This window comes from Apus apus, chromosome 3 (genome assembly GCF_020740795.1).
Source record: "Apus apus isolate bApuApu2 chromosome 3, bApuApu2.pri.cur, whole genome shotgun sequence".
NCBI lineage: Eukaryota > Metazoa > Chordata > Aves > Apodiformes > Apodidae > Apus > Apus apus.
In genome coordinates, this window is record NC_067284.1 from 76811981 (window position 1) to 76829103 (window position 17123).

At 46.3% G+C, this 17123-nt stretch overlaps 2 protein-coding genes across 4 annotated transcripts in view; both read right to left on the minus strand.

The window, feature by feature from the left end:
- CMTR1 (cap methyltransferase 1) overlaps nucleotides 1-1169 on the minus strand; it is a 30529-nt gene extending 29360 nt beyond the window's left edge. Inside the window, exon 1 of the mRNA XM_051616223.1 lies at nucleotides 761-1169. The gene's annotated coding sequence lies outside the window, so the exon portion shown is untranslated. The remainder of the gene's footprint in view (nucleotides 1-760) is intronic.
- Nucleotides 1170-2837: 1668 nt separating this feature from the next.
- On the minus strand, nucleotides 2838-17116 carry RNF8 (ring finger protein 8). 3 transcript variants are annotated; one of them, XM_051615831.1, is made up of 8 exons: nucleotides 17009-17116; nucleotides 14775-14903; nucleotides 12507-13250; nucleotides 11297-11359; nucleotides 10370-10459; nucleotides 8694-8801; nucleotides 7525-7729; nucleotides 2838-4871 (listed from the first exon to the last, which is right to left on the minus strand). In XM_051615831.1, the coding sequence occupies exons 1-8, from the start codon at nucleotides 17096-17098 to the stop codon at nucleotides 4726-4728; spliced, it is 1575 nt and encodes a 524-aa protein (XP_051471791.1). In that variant the 5' UTR covers nucleotides 17099-17116; the 3' UTR covers nucleotides 2838-4725. The 3 variants fall into 3 exon arrangements, with proteins under 3 accessions (XP_051471791.1, XP_051471793.1, XP_051471792.1); XM_051615833.1 differs by lacking the exon at nucleotides 17009-17116 and adding an exon at nucleotides 15941-16263; XM_051615832.1 differs by having other exon boundaries at nucleotides 4739-4871; nucleotides 7518-7729.
- Nucleotides 17117-17123: the final 7 nt, after the last annotated feature.

Genomic DNA, 17123 nt, shown 5'->3' on the forward strand with positions numbered 1-17123 from the left:
ACTTTAATAAATATACGTGTTCAAGTTGGATGGCATTTGTGTTTTTCATGAGGAATCACTGACAAGGTATCAAGCCTCCGGATGTGGCTGCTGAAGTTTGCATAAAAGCAGAGAAAGGACTAACACTTAGGACAGAGTTAACAGAAGCAAGTTGGGGAGGCCCACAGAGGCCAAGAACTCAGAAAAGCAGGTGAAAATTAAAAAGCACAGGTGCTTAGAGCACTGGCTAGACCGTCCTGTTATTGATAAAAAGAAATAAAAACCTATCAGTGCTTGCTATTCTACATAGGAATGCTGGCCTAGAAAAGATGCCCCAGGTTACCAATTCGAACCCTCTGTTATCTATTTTTCTTCCACAAGCATATACGGGGCAGCTTAAGGCCAGTTCCTTTAATCACCCCCACCAACCTGACTGCAAAACCATCCTGCCCATGCTGTTGCTAAGGCACCTCCTCCCTCCCTTCCACCAGAAGGCCACTTACAGCCACCTCACATTTACCTGCTCCTGTGCCGATGCCAGGTCTGGCTTTCCCTTTCGCTCGCGTATCTCGAACAGCCCGCGAGCAGCGTTCTGCGTCTTCCCAGACACCCTCCCGGCCCGCCCGCCCGGCCGGCGCGCTCTCGGCGCAGCGCTGCTGCTTCCCTGCCTTCCTCCCTGCCAGGCTCCCCTTCCCGCCAGGCTCCCCCCCTGCCAGGCTCCCCTTCCCGCCAGGCTCCCCTCCCCGCCCGGCTCCCCCCCGCCCCACGCCCCCTCACACACCTGCTCTCCTGCGCGCTCTCAACAACGCAAACCCGACGGCGCGCTAAGGGTCCCGGCGGGGGGCGCGCACCCGGGGCGGCGGGAGGGACAGCCCCCCCCCCCGAGCAGAGCACAGCCCCGCAGCCGCGGGGGCTGCCCGGAGCCCCCGGCCTCGCCTTCCCCGGTGTGACCCCGCGGGCCGCTCCCCGTCCAGCCGCTGCCCCGCAGCCCCCCGGGGGACGGCGCGGGGGCCCCGCTCCCGCAGGCCAAGCAAGCCGGCGGCAAGGCGCAGCGGGCCGTGCGGCGGGGAAACGGCGGGACGCGGAGCTGACGGCCCGGAGGAGGCGGTGCCGGCGGGGCAGGCGGGGCCGACGGCCGCTCCGTGCCCCGGGCCCCGGGCGGTTTCGTTTCCCCGCTCGCCGCCGCGGTCGCCGCCCCCCGGTCCTTCCGGGCCCGGCGGCGCGCGCTGGTGACGCGGCGGGCAGCCCCGGCGGCGCCTCCGTGACGCGCGCGGAGCCGCGGCGGGTTCGGCGGAGCTGGCGGCGGGGCGGGAGCCTGGGGCGCGGCTCCGTGTCCTTTGGAGCCGTCTTGTACTGCAGCTTCAGCTCGAAGGGCGGGGCCGCGCGGCTCCGGGCCCGGGCGGCACCGAGGGGCAGGGCTGCGCTGCTCGGGACGTGCTGTTGGTGATGGTCACAGAGCTCGTACCACGGAACGGTTTGGGGTGGAAGGGAGCGTGAAGAGCATCGAGTTCCAACCCCACTCCCACTAGGCCAGGCTGCTCAGAGCTCCATCCAACCTGGCCTTGAGCACTTCCGGGCAGGAAGCATCCTGGGCAACCCGTGCCAGTGTCTCCCCACCCTCGCACTAAATCATTTCTTCCTCATGTCTAACCAACATCTCCCCTCTTCCAAGTCAAAGCCATTCCCTCACATCCTACTGCTACAAGCCCTCGTGAAAACCCCACCCCAGCTCTCCCGTAGCCCCTCCACCTACTTCACATCTCCCGCAGCCTTCTCTGCTCCAGGCTGAACAACCCCAACTCCCTCAGCCTCTCTTCACAGGAGCAGTGCTCCAGCCCTCTGATCACCTTCATGCCCCTCCTCTGAACTTGTTCCAACAGCTCCATGTTCTTCTTGTGTTGGGGGCTCCAGAACTGGATGCAGTGTTCCAGGTGTAAAGGTATGTGCCTAAACAGGTGAAGTTACAGCAAAAGGGACCAGCAGGAGTGAAGAGAACATGGACTGTTTGAAGCCTATATTTGGAAAAAAACCAATTAAACAGTGGGGGAGGGCACAGCTGGATTAATAAATTGCCTGTTACATGTTCTGCAAAGCTGGATTGAAGGCTCACCAACCACTAATGTGGTAGGTTACATGTGCAAGAGAAAAGTGAGTGTCAACTGATCTCTTGGAACTCACAGATCTGCAGGAATTACTCACCACTTCCATGGTCCCCTTCTGCAACCCATTAGTGGTCCTCCACAGCTATCCCTACTGATGCTGATAAACAACATACTGCTCTGGAACTGTTTATCACACTCCCCAACAGAGCAGCAAGCCTGTATCAAGCCTGCTGTGCACTAGTGTGAGCAGCACAGAGGTGTCACTGGGTAAATCCTGGGTGCCTGACTGGAAGCACTGGATGCTGTGCCAAGACAGGTGAGTTCAGGGCATGACATTTCCCAGGGGACATTCAGATGTAGTAGAAGGAAGGATCCAGACTTCAGACCAAAGAAAAGCACAGTATTAGAAATAAGGGCATCTCTTCCAGCAGCTCACTAGTTCTCCTGACACTTCTGTGTCCACTCACCAGCTCTGTATCTGACAGCAGTTTTACTGAGGCCCATGGCAAGCTGGGAGGAGAGGTCTGCTTTTTGTCAGTGAAATACTGCTGTAAGTTAAGAATGCTATCCCTTCACCTCTCTGCTTGGACCTTTACACACCATGCACCTACCAGTAACCATGGAAATCGTTTGGTACCACTGCTCTTGTTCTTCATATACCCATGAAAAGAGGACACACTCAGAAATCACCCCAAAGAACGACCCTGTAACTAGGAGGAGCATTACCCTTCTCTGCAATATGCATAAACACCAACATAGCAAAATAAATGTATTTAGCCAAATGAAACAGGCAAAAAAAGCACAGCAATAACAGAGGTACACAGTAGAGGAATTAGCACTCTTAGATAACCAAAGTATTTTCCTCCTACTCCTCTGCATCAGGAACAATTGTTCTAATGTCAACCTATTTCACAAGCGTTTTGTGGAACCCTATTCTCTCAGACACCCTAGAGAGGGCATATTCACAGAAGAAACTTTCAAGAGCACATACAGAAAACGGAAAGAGGAAAACTCAAGATACAATGACTCCTTCATAACCTTACACTATGATTTTAAATAAGTTGTGTGGCCCACAAACTGGACCTACCTCCCCTGTTTTTAAGTGCTACACATTCAATCTGTCAGCACACACAGTTTCCTTAGAACAGCAGCATCGCTCACACACCTTTTTATGGGCATCTTTCTTCAGTGGAACAAGGCAAGAGGTACAACTGTAACGACAAAATTACCATTAGGATAGCCACAGGCCTGAAGAGTTGGGTTGTCTTCTCTCAATTCCTGAATACACTGGTCTTTCAAAGAACTTTATAACAGTCACAGTGCTTATAGCAATCAAAACATGAAGCAAACAAAGTCATTAAAATGAGATAGTTTGTGTTTTCTCAAGAAAATCTAAGACAACTAGGAGAAAGATATTCCTCTCAGTGGTTGCACCAAGGAAGACAAATCCATTTCTGCATTAACATTTTGCTTCTTACACAAAATAAACATAGAAACAAGGAAGTACATACAAATGGCTAAAGAAATATTACAGATGAGAAAGGCTTCCCCCATCCTCTTCTCACAGTGTAAAAAAGTCCTTTCCATGTAACAGCTAAGTCAAAAGCATATGCCACTGAAAATGGAAATTCTCAGACAAATTCATTACAAGATGAGGCAAGACTTGCTCAGTCTCTTAGGGATGAATGATTTGCTGTGAGGGTAGTACAGCCCACGGCTGAATGTTTTGTAAACAATAACACTAAATGCTTCCCTCTGTGCCTTTTGGTTGCCTACAGATGCTGCTTTCCTACCCTGCCAACAGGATATTTCATTAATTCAGATAACAGCACTTCTGAAGAGGCAAAGGTTCCTCTCTGCTGCTGACAAGAACTATTATGAGTTTCTGAAGTCATTGCTAGTAAATTCTGGATGTGCTGCTTCCCAGTTCTGAAAGCCTCTATGCAAAAGCCTGAAGAAGGAACAAACTAAATACACTACAGAAAAAGAGCATTAGCTAACAAATTCTGGAAGGATCTAACAGAAAATGAGAAACATCAGCAGAGCAAATTGATGGCCAACCGCTCAGCTTCGCTGCCTTTAAGCACTTAAAAGCTGACAGGGTCCATAACCCATTCTTTGTTACCTTTACTGCCAGGGGCCTGGGATGACTCCAGCTGATATATGAAATTCAAGAGGAAAACACAAGGAGCCTCTTCCTCGTGATACACCTCTCCTGCCTGCTGGTGAGGACAATCAAGTTCTCAAATAGCTTGGGCCATTCCCTCTGTTGCCTGAAATAAGAGAAGCTGATGCACACATTTAAATACGTCATTCACTAAGGGAATGGCAGTGATCCATACTACTACACGACACTGAGCAGGCCATGAGTGGTCATGGAAGCCTAGGTTTTGGATGTCAATAATCTAGTGTAAGGGCAATTTTTTGTCTCACAATCCCAGTTTTGGTTTAGAGATCAAGTTTCTGTACATTCACTTAAAAAAATAAAGTCCTTCTTCCAAATGCTGCTACTTCTTAGCTCCAGCGTCTTCATAGTACACCTCTCCTTCCAGCTGTCAAGTCCACTCATCCAGCAGCCGTCAACCAAACACCATTAGGGTGGTTCTGGGAAGCACACAGGCAAACAAGTTGACAGTAAGAGTGTTTAGATAATGTAGTAGCTTTCACGGTAGTAAGAATCCTCTTCAGAGTCTTCACTGTCACAACTGCTCAACAACAAGACGGAGTAAATGGAAGAAATGACACTGCTGTCACTGTCCGTGGCTGGGTTCACCAACACATTCCGTTTCTCTGCATTCAAAACACATAGATACCAAAGTTAGCAGTGACCGCTGCACCCACAAATGCTGCTAAATTACTAGTTCTCTTTGAACCTTACAGCCTCTGAGCGTCAGTTCACAATAGGTTTTCCACGCTGCAGGGTGCAGGTCTTTTCAGTTTTCAGCAAGGATCAAAGGACTTTTTTTGTTTTCTCAAGTCTCCAGTATACCTTTTCTTGTCAAGATAGCACAGATGAGAAGGTGACATTCTCCAACCCTTCACTGGCACACAACTGGCAATGGAAGTGGCTAACTACCACAGTGCCTTGCCAGGTAAGACAGAGGGAAGGAACAGTATGTGGTGAGAAGCCATCAGACAGGCTGTTCAGGGCACTCACTGATGGCCCCACCAAAACCTCCATACATTTAGGAGCACAAACTGTCCTACTGGTGCCTGTTATACGAAGTCTTGGAAAAGGCTTCTTGGGAAGCTCTGACTGAGCTTGTCAAATGTCACCTGCATCATTATTTCTCTTTCAGACAATTCCTTCTTAGGAATTAGTGTTTAACTAGATATGTGGTTATCTTCATCAACATGTTTCCATCCAGGAATAAAAAGACCACACAAAAAAAGAAACAATTCCTCCTGAAGTGTGGCATCGTGAAGCTAAATTATTTCCTACTAATCATCATTTTATTTAATTAGAGCATCTATCACATGTGAAGAAGTTATAGAATCATAGAATCATAGAATCATAGGGGTTGGAAGGGACCTCGAAAGATAATCTAGTCCAACCCCCCTGCCAGAGCAGGGTCACCTAGAGCACATCACACAGGAATGCGTCCAGGCAGGTTTTGAATGTCTCCAGTGAAGAAGACTCCACAACCTCTCTGGGCAGCCTGTTCCAGTGCTCTGTCACTCTCACAGTAAAAAATTTTTTTCTGATCTTCACCTTAAACCTCCTATGCTCCAATTTGTATCCATTACTCCTTGTCCTATCACTGGTCATCACTGAAAAAAGCTTAACTCCATCTTCTTGACACTCACCCTTTACGTATTTGTAAACATTGATGAGGTCACCCCTCAGTCTCCTTTTCTCCAAACTAAAGGCTCTCTCAGCCTTTCCTCATAAGGGAGATGTTCCACTCCCTTAATCATCTTTGTGGCTCTGTGCTGGACTCTTTCCAGCAGTTCCCTGTCCTTCTTGAACTGAGGGGCCCAGAACTGGACACAATACTCCAGATGCAGCCTCACCAATGCAGAATAGAGGGGGAGGAGAACCTCTCTTGACCGACTAACCACCCCTTTCTAATGCACCCCAGGATGTCATTGGCCTTCTTAGCCACAAGGGCACACTGCTGCCTCATGGTCATCCTCCTATCTACCAGGAGCCCCAGGTCCCTTTCACCTACACTGCTCTCAAGCAGGTCAGCCCCCAATCTGTACTGCTACATGGCATTTTTCTTCCCCAAATGCAAAACTCAACACTTGCCCTTGTTGAACTTCATCAGGCTTTTCCCTGCCCAAGTCTCCAGCCTGTCTAGGTCTGTCTAGGTTAGGCTATGATCTCATTTCCTTTTTGCTCAAACGAGGAAGACCCCTGTTTTCCCATATGGAGATGAAGTGGGCTCCAACAAAGCACCACTTCATCTACTCCCCATCAGCTCCCTGATGAGACTCTTCAATAGCTCTTTGGTGCACACTGCATTATACAAGAGCAGCATCAGTTCCGCAGAGGTCAAAGTGATGCACAAAACCAAGCTGGGCAGTCTCTGAGCGGTGTAGCACTTCCTGAGGGAACCAGACGGAGCTGGTTAAATAAGTGGCAAATTCAGGTCTGAATTCATACCACTTAGCCATGTCATCCTATGTCACCATGGAGAATCTGAAATGTTTCAAAAGCACTTTTCTTTAGGTAAGAGGCTTGACACATTGCAAAATGAAGGATCATGCACTCACCTCTACAAGGGGAAAACAAGACAACTACTTAATGGAACACAGCAATAGAAATTTAAGGGGGAGCAGAAAAAGGCTTCTAAATTTCAGCACCTAGATACGAAGGTCAAGTGCTCTAGAAACAAATTTGCAATTTGCATTATAGAAATACTCCACAATGGTATTTCACTTAAAGCTGCTGCTGTCATGCACAATCTTTTAGATACAACTAGACAAGAAGTTATGCATTTAAGCCACAGTGGATTTAATTCCACAAAAACTGCCATGGCAGAGCAACTGCCAGTTCAGCCATAGTTTTGCATGACACACCAATGTTCTCTTCAGAGATGTCCTACACAAATCTAGCACACAGAAGAGAATTCAGAGTTTCTCATCAGGCACTGCTCTGCTGAGTTTTCATTATGATATAGTCAGTAGTTTAATCAAAAGGTCTCTGGTAAATTATTCAAGGCTCATTCTATATAGGTTTGCTTTTATTTAGTGATCTCTTTGAAACAGCCCAAGCTTTAGTACAGTTAAGTTGTCCCACTCAACTGCGGATTTCCTACAGAAGGCTTTCTCTTTACTGTGCAGTAAAGCTAGTTACACAACACACCTTAAAATTGGTTTTCTAGTGTTTCTCCTGCATTCCCTGAGCATCTCCTTGGTATATAGGTGCCACAGAAATAGTACAAAATAGATGGAATGAGAGATTGTGCTCAACATGCCACATCCACCCACCTCTCACCTTTCCGCTCTCTGATAAGGGTCAGGCGATGCCGTTTCGTTTCCATGTCCAGTTTTTCTACCATCCTGTCAATGCAGTTATCCAGGACCAGAGAGCGTGTCTTTGATTTGATCTCCTGTCTGCAGATAGGGCACTCCACTTTACGTTTTGTCCACTCGTTGATACAGTAGGAGCAGAAGCTGTGTGCACAGTTCAGAGTGACTGCCTGTGGAATTTGAGGGAAGGATACTTGTCAGAGCATGCTCATGTGTGCTTCTTGTTGAGAAAAAAAAATGCTCAGGTCAGAAAAGCATCAGATGAAGACCATAAAGGAAAGGGGAGGAGAAGCACAAAGCCCTTTTTCTTTAGCCTTTGTCTGGGTTGCAAACAAAATCTCTCCCATGCCAGAGTGCGGACAAGTTTTACAAGCTCATTAAGGGATTCACTGTAGATCGTACAGTGAAACTCAGACAAAAATAATTAATTCTATTGTAAGTTTCTGCAAACTGAAAAGGGTAAATTATGGGAGAACTCAGATACTGCAGAATAGCATCCTAAATTACTGAGAAACCAGAAATGAAAAATTCATCTTGGTCTTAAGTCATGATAACACACCAGGTTTCCTGTAGTAGAAAGGAATGTAATGAAACTGAAGTTCTAGCAAAACGAGAACAGAAGTAACAGTCTACATTTCAGGCATAGCCTATTACTTCTAGAATAAAACAAAAGCAGAGGTTTACCTGAACAATATGAATGGTTCAGGACTTGACTGAACACTGCACCTCCCTTCCTTTACTAACCTTTTCCTATATCTGAACCTGAAGCTCTCCAATCCTAGTCAGCCTTAGCAAGGTCCACTACAATGTGATTCTTCCTCAAGCAGGCTGTCAGCAGTAGCTCAGAACACCGGTTCAAAAACACCCAAAACTGCTGCAAGCCTATACACATTTTAGGATTAACCACTCCTCTCCATGCAGGTAGAGACATTAAAGCTGCACTTGTTGCCCAGGAGAATAGTCAGGGCAGACAGAATGAACTTCTGCACCAACCCATGCCCACAACTCCCTGTGGGTCTGCTGGGGCTGTTAAACTAGTGTAGCAAAGAAATAAACTTGAGTTTTGCTTTAACAGAACTAGGGAACTGCTCAAGTCTCTTCTTTACTGGCAAACCCATACCAGTTTAAACATACCTCAATAAAGTGCTCAGAACAGATTGTGCACTGCAACTCATTCTCCAACACGTCATTCATCTGATTCAACACCTCTTCTTTTTGGGCTCTCACTTTTTCCTTCTCCTCCTAGTGGAAAAGTACAAATGGCCACATATCAACCAAGAACAAGGTTTTACTCAATACAATATTGGCAGGAAGTGCATGTGCAGGGGAAGACAGTACAAGTAGAAAATCATACCATTGCAAGTCTCCACATTTCAATTCTGTGCCTATTGTACATGCAGACCTGTAACCTCTCTACTCCTTGTAGTCACAGCAGTACTTAGAATATTGTCACTCACTGGAGAGAACTTACAAGCAAGAACAGCAGCCATTACCTCGGTACCTGCTGTATTGTCTTAAAATAACCGAGAAAGGTTAGGGGTGGATCTGCTGGAAAGCAGTTCTGAGGAGAAGGATCTGCCAGTCCTGGTAGACAGTAAATTCTCCATGAGCCAGCAATGTGCCCTTGCCACCAAGAAGGCCAGTGGAATCCTGGGGTGCATAGGGAAGAGTGTGGCCAGCAGGTTGAAAGGTCATTCTCCCCCTCTACTCTGTCCTGGTGAGGCCACATCTGGAATACTGCATCCAGTTCTGGGCTCCCCAGGTCAAGAGAGACAGGAAACTACTAGAGAGAGTCCAGTGGAGGGCAACAAAAATGATTGGGGGTTTGAAGCATCTCGCTTATGAAGAACGGCTGAGGGAGCTGGGACTCTTTAGCCTGGAGAAGGCTGAGGGGAGACCTTATTAAGGCCTATGAGTATCTAAAGGGTGGGTGCAGGGAGGATGGAGCCAGACTCTTCTCAGTAGTGCCCAGTGACAGGACGAGGTGCAACAGGCACAAGCTGGAACATAGCAAGTTCCATTTAAATATGAGAAGAAACTTCTTTACTATGGGGGTGACAAAGCACTGGAACAGGCTGCCCAGAGAGGTTGTGGAGACCCCTTCTCCAGAGATATTCAAAACCCTCCTGGGTGCAGTCCTGAGAGAAGAGCTCTAGGCAATCCTGCTTCAGTGAGGGAGTGGGACTAGATGATCTCTAAAGGTCCCTTCCAACTCTGACAACTCTGTAATTCTGTTAATTCTTCCAAATGAAGCTATATTTGAAATAGCAAAAGAGTTGCAAAAACAACAATAAAAAAAATAAAAATACCTATCATAAAGCAAACAGCCAGAGGTGGATAATGTGATAGTAAGACAGAGGAAAGGATCTCTTAAATTATTTTCTACTTACCATCTTGTGTCAAAGGCAGGAAGCAGTGTGGCTTACCTCATTCATTATTCAAATACCATGTTGTTTCAGTCCTACACTCTCTTGCAGGACTGCTGGAACACTGCATGCTCTAACTGAAAACAAAGTACCTGACTTTTCAAAACACACCTTATCTTCCTGCACAACACACAGTTCAGGTACCCTGGGATTCATGACTGAGAAAGATCCAGTAATGACCATTCAACACTAATTTAGGAAAAGGGGAAGCTGTATCCCCCCCCCAATCCTGGAAACTAGAGTCAGCTGCCACCTCAAAACACAGGAGTTTTTCACTATGGGAGGCAAAGCACAGTCACGACAAACATTCAACAATTCATTACCTCTGCTGCAGCACATCATTTTTCACTTATGAATAAAACTGAGAATCCAGTTATTCCTCACCTTGGTTTCTTCCAGTTCTTTATTCTTGGCTCGAATTATCTCCTCAAAATCTTTTTTACTACGGCTCAGTTCTTCCATCAAAGCACGATGCTGTAACAATACCATCCCAGAAATTATAAGAGTGCCAGTAAAAGCTATCCTATTCAATATACATGGCCATAATAATGAGTTTCAGCATACTAATTTCTCCTAATTTTCTAAAAGAGCAACACATGTCTCTACAAGTCGGGATATTAAGGCAGTTAGCCTTATCTTAACATTGGAATGTGGAGCCAGTTATCTATGACCTTCCCAGTGCCAATGGCAGTTCTCATTCCCTTCCATGGGTTAAGCTTTCATTCCAGTTAGGTTTTACTGTCAACATTTTCAGTACACCTGAGACATTTGAGTAATCAAGGGGTATTTGACTCACAAGGATCACAAAAACCTGACAACGTGTCCAGGGTTACCTGAAGCTAATTCCAGATTAGCCTTCCAAAAGGAGAGGTCTTTTTGGAAAGAGTCCAGTAGGTACTGGACTAAGTGTGTAGCAATCTCTTTCCAAAACATTTCTAACCAAGAGTGAATTTTTTTTTCACCTGATTAAAATTGAAAAAAGACTTCCTCAAAACAGATATCCAGCACATGGACCTCACGAAAATAAGACTACTAGCCCAAGGACAAAATTCAAACTAAAAATATACATCATTGCAGCTACTTAATGCTTTCAATCTGAGTGCACATTTGCTCAGTATTTGCTGGCAAACAGTAGCTCCCAAGAAGCAAGGCCTGCCACTTTCTGACAGAAATTTGATCTGTAGAGGAAAATCATCCAATTTGCACCCAAGGCAAAGTCCTCATCTTCTGCCAAGACACCACAGCAGTAAGAGAATTTTGAAGATCCGAGTTACAACTGTTAGACCAAACTTAAAACTCAAAAATACTTGCCTCCTGCAGGACCTGGGCTAGCTGCTCCTTCAGATTCTCTTCCCCATGTTGGCCCTTTACTCCCTGGAGAGGAGGGGGGGAAAAAATAGACTTGAAGAATGCAAGGGACAGAAAATTACTTCTTTGCACAATCTCTTTAGAGGATTTGCTTAAAGAAATAACACTGGTTTTCAGCAAACTCTGAGATGTCCCACTCTAGTGTTACATATGTATTACACAAATTAGAGCTATAATTTACAATGAAGAATTAAAATCGATATATAATTTACAGTTACATGTTTTAACACCTCCCCTTCATTCTAGCAATAAAGTCAACAGCATGTTCATAGAAGCAGAGGTCAGTAACAGCTTAAAGATGAGAAAAAGCTGCAACTCTGTCTTTGAGTACAAAGAGGTCAGACGTACCTACAGCTCCAGCTGAACTTCCTCTTCTACCTAAGCACACAGCTCCAGACTTCCTGTACTTCTGATAAAGGTATCTTGCCTTTAGCAGCAGACTTCAAAGAAGTAACTGATAAATTAGGAAACTCACTCCAAGATGAAGTCTTACTTCCTTTAAATGGGATTTTGAGCAAACCCAAAGAGAAAGATATCCATTTGTTATCTAAAAAAGGCTATCTACCAACATATATGTACTGCTTGAAGACACATATTGCAAGAAAGGGTTTTTAGAATGTATGAAAAAATCTCAATCCCTCGAGAGACTAAGGCATACAACAATTCACTTGCTTGGAAAGAGAACAGATTTGCCATTCAAACTGGGTATTAATTCAGCCACATATTGAGAGGAATTCACACTTAAGAGGAATACTTTTCAGTTTGTCCTCACTGTAACCACAGGAGATCAGACAGATATTCTGGGTTCTTTTATTTAAAACCATGCTTTTTTACTAACTGAAATGCTTTGCTATCTTGCTGTCATGAACCAGTTTGTAAAAAAAAATAATTAAAAAATTAGCATTTATTTTGTGCCTTTTTCCTAACTCCTCATGCAGCCCAGTCCCTTCTGTCTCTGCACTTTATTTTGGTACACATACCTGGAAGTTAAAAACTTCATAGACAATTTTAAGACAATTTTAAGAGGAGCAATTCACACAAACATTATTTGTGTTACTGGATGGTTCCAAAGTCTTATTTTGAATAAATGCCTTATATTAGGCATTCCATACACACAAAAAGACACAGGCTAAAAAGATTACCACCATTGTACCTCTAACTTCTGCTGCTCTTTAGAGAATGTCCTCTCCAGCTCTTCCACCTGCTGCTGATGATGCTCTTGTTCTGTGCACAGCTGGCTCTGCAACTCCTGCAGCTCCTGCTCCATTGCCAGGATCTCCTTCTGTGCACACTTCTTGCGCTTCTGCTTCACATTCAGCACTGCTGTCTGCTTCTCCTGCACTTTGACTTTTAACTTCATTATATCTGCCAATGTCTTCCTCAGCATTTCCAACCCATTCCATGACTGTGCAAGACCAGAGCCTTTCTGGTCCTTACGGAGGACAGACACTCCCTTCTCAGAGCACACAGGGCTATTAAGCACCGGATCACTGACCTCCTCCTCACTGGGTCCAGGAGGAGGCAGCTTGATATCCACATTCTCTGTTAACTGTTTGGCCTCTTCAGCCCTACCCGATGATTTACCCAAAGGGTCATTGTCACAAGATACTCTGTCTCTTTTGGATCTGGAGTCTGAAGGGCCTTCTGATCCAGATGTCTCCAATTCCTCTGAATTAAACTTACGTTTCGTTCTTGAACTCCTAGCTTTCCCCAGGTCACTTCTTTGGGCTAAAAAGGGTCTGATTTTCTCCCATTCCTCTTTAATTACTTCATACTCATATTCAGCAGCCTCTCTGTTTTCCAAAGGCACTCCCAACTGGATACGGTCTCCTTCAGCAATAGGATAGGCTTTGGAGGGATCCAGACGGTGTTTGTTAAGCCAGACTCCATTTAGACTCTGCAAACGAACAAAGAATCAGCAACATTTAATATGCAGTTACAGAGTGCTCTGCAAGTTATTTCTGGCAACTGTAAACATATCCAGCCTCTTCAGTGTTGCAATCAGAACAAGTCACCTCTTTAAATAAACCTTGCAATATCCTATTTATTTGCTTAGTGTCCCATTTATTACAGTTCTTGCACTATATTATTTCTGATGTATTATTCCTGCATTATAGATTTTGTGTGCAGGCACTAAGAACAACATTAATACATGTGTTTGTGCAGAAGACAAAAAAAATAACACTAAGGGAAAAAAAAAAACTGCCCAAAAGCTTTAGAGGAAACAAGAACTAACCAAGAGAAAGAAGACTCCACAATAGATCACTGTTAAAACCACAGAATATCAGAGTAATTATTCTTGACAATTCATGTCACCTGACATTCAAGAAATAAGAGAAGAAAAAGGAGCATAGCTCATACCACTTAAAGAAAAAAGAGACAGATCTCTATAAATACAGGGAGAAAATAAACACAAAGTAAAAAGTTCTTATAGAGATAATGTTTAAAGCAAAAAAAAAAAAAAAGGGGGTTTTACTTAGACACTATCTCAAGAAACAGTTTTGAAAAACAGCAAAACTGATCTGTGCTCAAGATGAACTGCAGAGTCATTAGCAACTGACATCTCAAAGAGATTCAATAAAACAACTTGATGAAATGGTAGCAGCAGTAACACAGAGGAAGTGTTCATAGCTCATCTACCATAGATGCTTCCAGTCTTGCAAAAATTGTAAGTTTTCAAGTTTATACAAGTACTGAAACAGAGTTTTGTTAAAGAGCTGTGCAATTTGAATAGCAGCCGTTCCATTTCTTCTAGCTAATCTGTTCACCCAAACATCTTTCAAATCTGCACAACATATTGAACATATTTTTCTAACGGTGCTGTTTCAAGCCAAGTTACCGATTTTAGTTTTCAGCCTGAATGAAAAACTGGAGGGATCGTGATATAATAAACAGATTACTGAAGTCAAAGTGAAGCATAGCTGAGGACTCTGATGTCAATACTTAATTCTAATCAGGCTAGGAGGACTTTCAGAAGAAACTCCTTTGAACATAACACACAGCATGTTTCTTCTAACAACAGATCCTTCTTGTAGCTGCTTATAATTTTAAAGCAGTTGTGTCACTACAATAAAGACTATTAGTTTATCCTTTTATTGGCAGCTCAGGAACTTTATCCTTTTGAATACTGATGTAGAATTTTTTGTTAAGACAGTGACACAAAACAGGTTCACAGACCTCAACTTGCCCTTGGCAAGACTACAATTGTCTTAAAAATGCTAAACCAAGAGACAAATCCACATAAAGCAGTAGAGTCAGCAACATAACTGCAGCACACTGAAGCTTCTTACTGGAAGCACACAGCAGGAAAGAGACATTCGCATGGACCTTCTATCCCACTTGTACCATGCTATATCACAGTCCATACAGGGCATTCTCTTTAGCAAACCACAGAGTACAAGGTTTTAATTAATCTCTGTACCTTGTTATCCTTGACAGTCCATTGCCCTTCTGCATTTTGCTGGAAAACACAGTGCTTACGAGAGATCATCAAAGGACAGGTTTTGGACAGCAGCTGGTATGTGAGATCTAATCCTCGGCCTATAGTTACCTAAAAATAAAGTAGTTTAGTAACTGAAATCAGCAACAACATGGTAAATTCAGTTCATATGGTTTCAATTTAAGTACAGAAGATGACCAATCCAGACCAGCAACTATTCCCAAAGAGTTCAGTATAACACAATTATTATTATTCTTTTTTTTGCATTTTAATTCAAAAGAATACAGAAGACTACGAAGTTCAAAGTACTGTCTTCTGTGACAGTGAGGAAAATTCGAATACTCTGTGGCAGGTTAAAGTCTTGGTTTCATGGAAATCTTTGTCAGCAGCAAAGCTGCTCAAAGCCACTCTCAATCCACCTTCCTTAGTCCCACTTTAGTCACCACTTCACACCTTTGCTTCAAACCAGTACAATTGTTTGCGAGTGTCAATGGTACTTCTTACCACCTTCTTTTGCCAGTTACATCTGTTAAATTGTCTGTAAGCAGGACACAGGACAAAAAACAGCCCAGAAAACTGCCACTAAAAAAGCACACGTAACCATGCCCTAAATGCGCGATACTTTTGTAAATCACAACTCTAATCTTAAGGGTCTGCAACTGAGCTACATGCAGTTCAGAACCATTAGTGAAAGTGATCTGATTTCACTGATCTGATTTCACTAATACTGTCTTTGGAAGAAGGGACATAATAAAATCATATCATTTCACAGTATCTTATTAAATCTAATCTAATTGCAGACTGCCACTCTATGCACAGCTCTGCTCTCCCTCCTTCCCCTGCCTCTTCTGCTAGATCTATCTGATAATTACACATACTTTTCTCATTCATCTGTGCATGGCATAAGCTCTCAGTCAGCTTATCAGACAACTGCACGTATCCAGTGTAGCCTTAGATAAAGGCTGCCCTTCTTTTCCCTTGCAACCCCAACTTATTTGCATCACATATTCAATTCCTACAAGATGCTGCAGTAACCTGAGAAGGTCTCATCTGGAGCTGAAAGCATGAACTCTGACTCCAGTATCACGACTAAGGGAAGGAAGGAAATTATGATCAAGAAAGCAAACTGAACCATGTTTGGTACCTACCTCTGAAACGCTTCATACACGTGAGTGCTCTGCGGTGCTGGAGACCACGGCACATCCCCGCGCCCCGGCACTGCAGCTTGGGGCCAACATCCAACCCCCCCGTGAAGGCAGTTCGTGCTGACAGGCCCGGCTGCGGCACCGGGATGCCACCAGCCCCCTACCGCCGCTGACGAGGACTACGGCGCGGTGCAGACAATCGGGAGTAGCAACGCCCCGAACAAGATTCTCTGCACAACGAACGTGACCCTGGCCGTGCGTTTTTTTTTTTTCAGATGAGCTAACCTAAGTCCTTCCCTGAGCGGTACCTGCACACCCCCCGACCTCACACCCATGACGGGGGAGGAACAGAGCCCGACGTGCGCTCACGGAGCAGCCCCTCGCGCTCGGCTACGAGGGGCACCTTCCGCAGGGCGCGGGGCCAGCGGCACCGGGCGCGGCACCGGGCACCGCACCGGGCACCGCACCGGGCACCGCACCAGTGCCCGACGCGGGACGCCGGGAGGGCAGCCCCCTTGCAGCGCCCCGTTCCCCGTGCCTTCGTCTGGGCCCTCCGGGGCTTATCCATCACAAGCCACGGCTGCTGCGAAGGGGCTACTCCTATCCCGCACCCACGCGGAAAGGAAACGCGACCGCGCTCACGCCCCAGTAACTCCAGCCACACCGCTCAAACGCACCGCGCACCGCTAGCACGGCCAGCGCGCCGCCCGGCTCATCAGCCTAAGGATTCCTGCCCCCTTCCGCTGCGGGCACAGAAACAGCCCCGATCCAAACACGAGATCGTGTCAAACAGACGCTGGGAAACTCGGACCCAAGCCCCCCCCCCCCACCCCCAGGCAGGGGCTCCGCTGCCCCGCACGGCAACGGCGGCGAAACGCGCCGGCTCCGGCCGCTGCTCCTCGGCGGGGCCTTTCGCTGCCGCCGCGGGAGGAGCGGGCCGCAGCGGGGCCGCAGCGGGGCTCGGCTCCAGCGACGCCGGTACCGGCGCCCCGAGCGCGGAGGGCAGCACCCGGGCCTCCCCTCCCCCCGCCGCCCCCGCGCCGGGCCGGGGCCCTTCCCGGCGCGGCTCACCTGCGTGCCGGCCTCCAGCAGGAGCCACTCGCCGCCCACCCCGACCCGGCGGAGGCACCAGGCCAGCCCCGGCGCCCCCCGCGCCGCCATGGCGCCCGGCCCGCCTCCCCCGCCG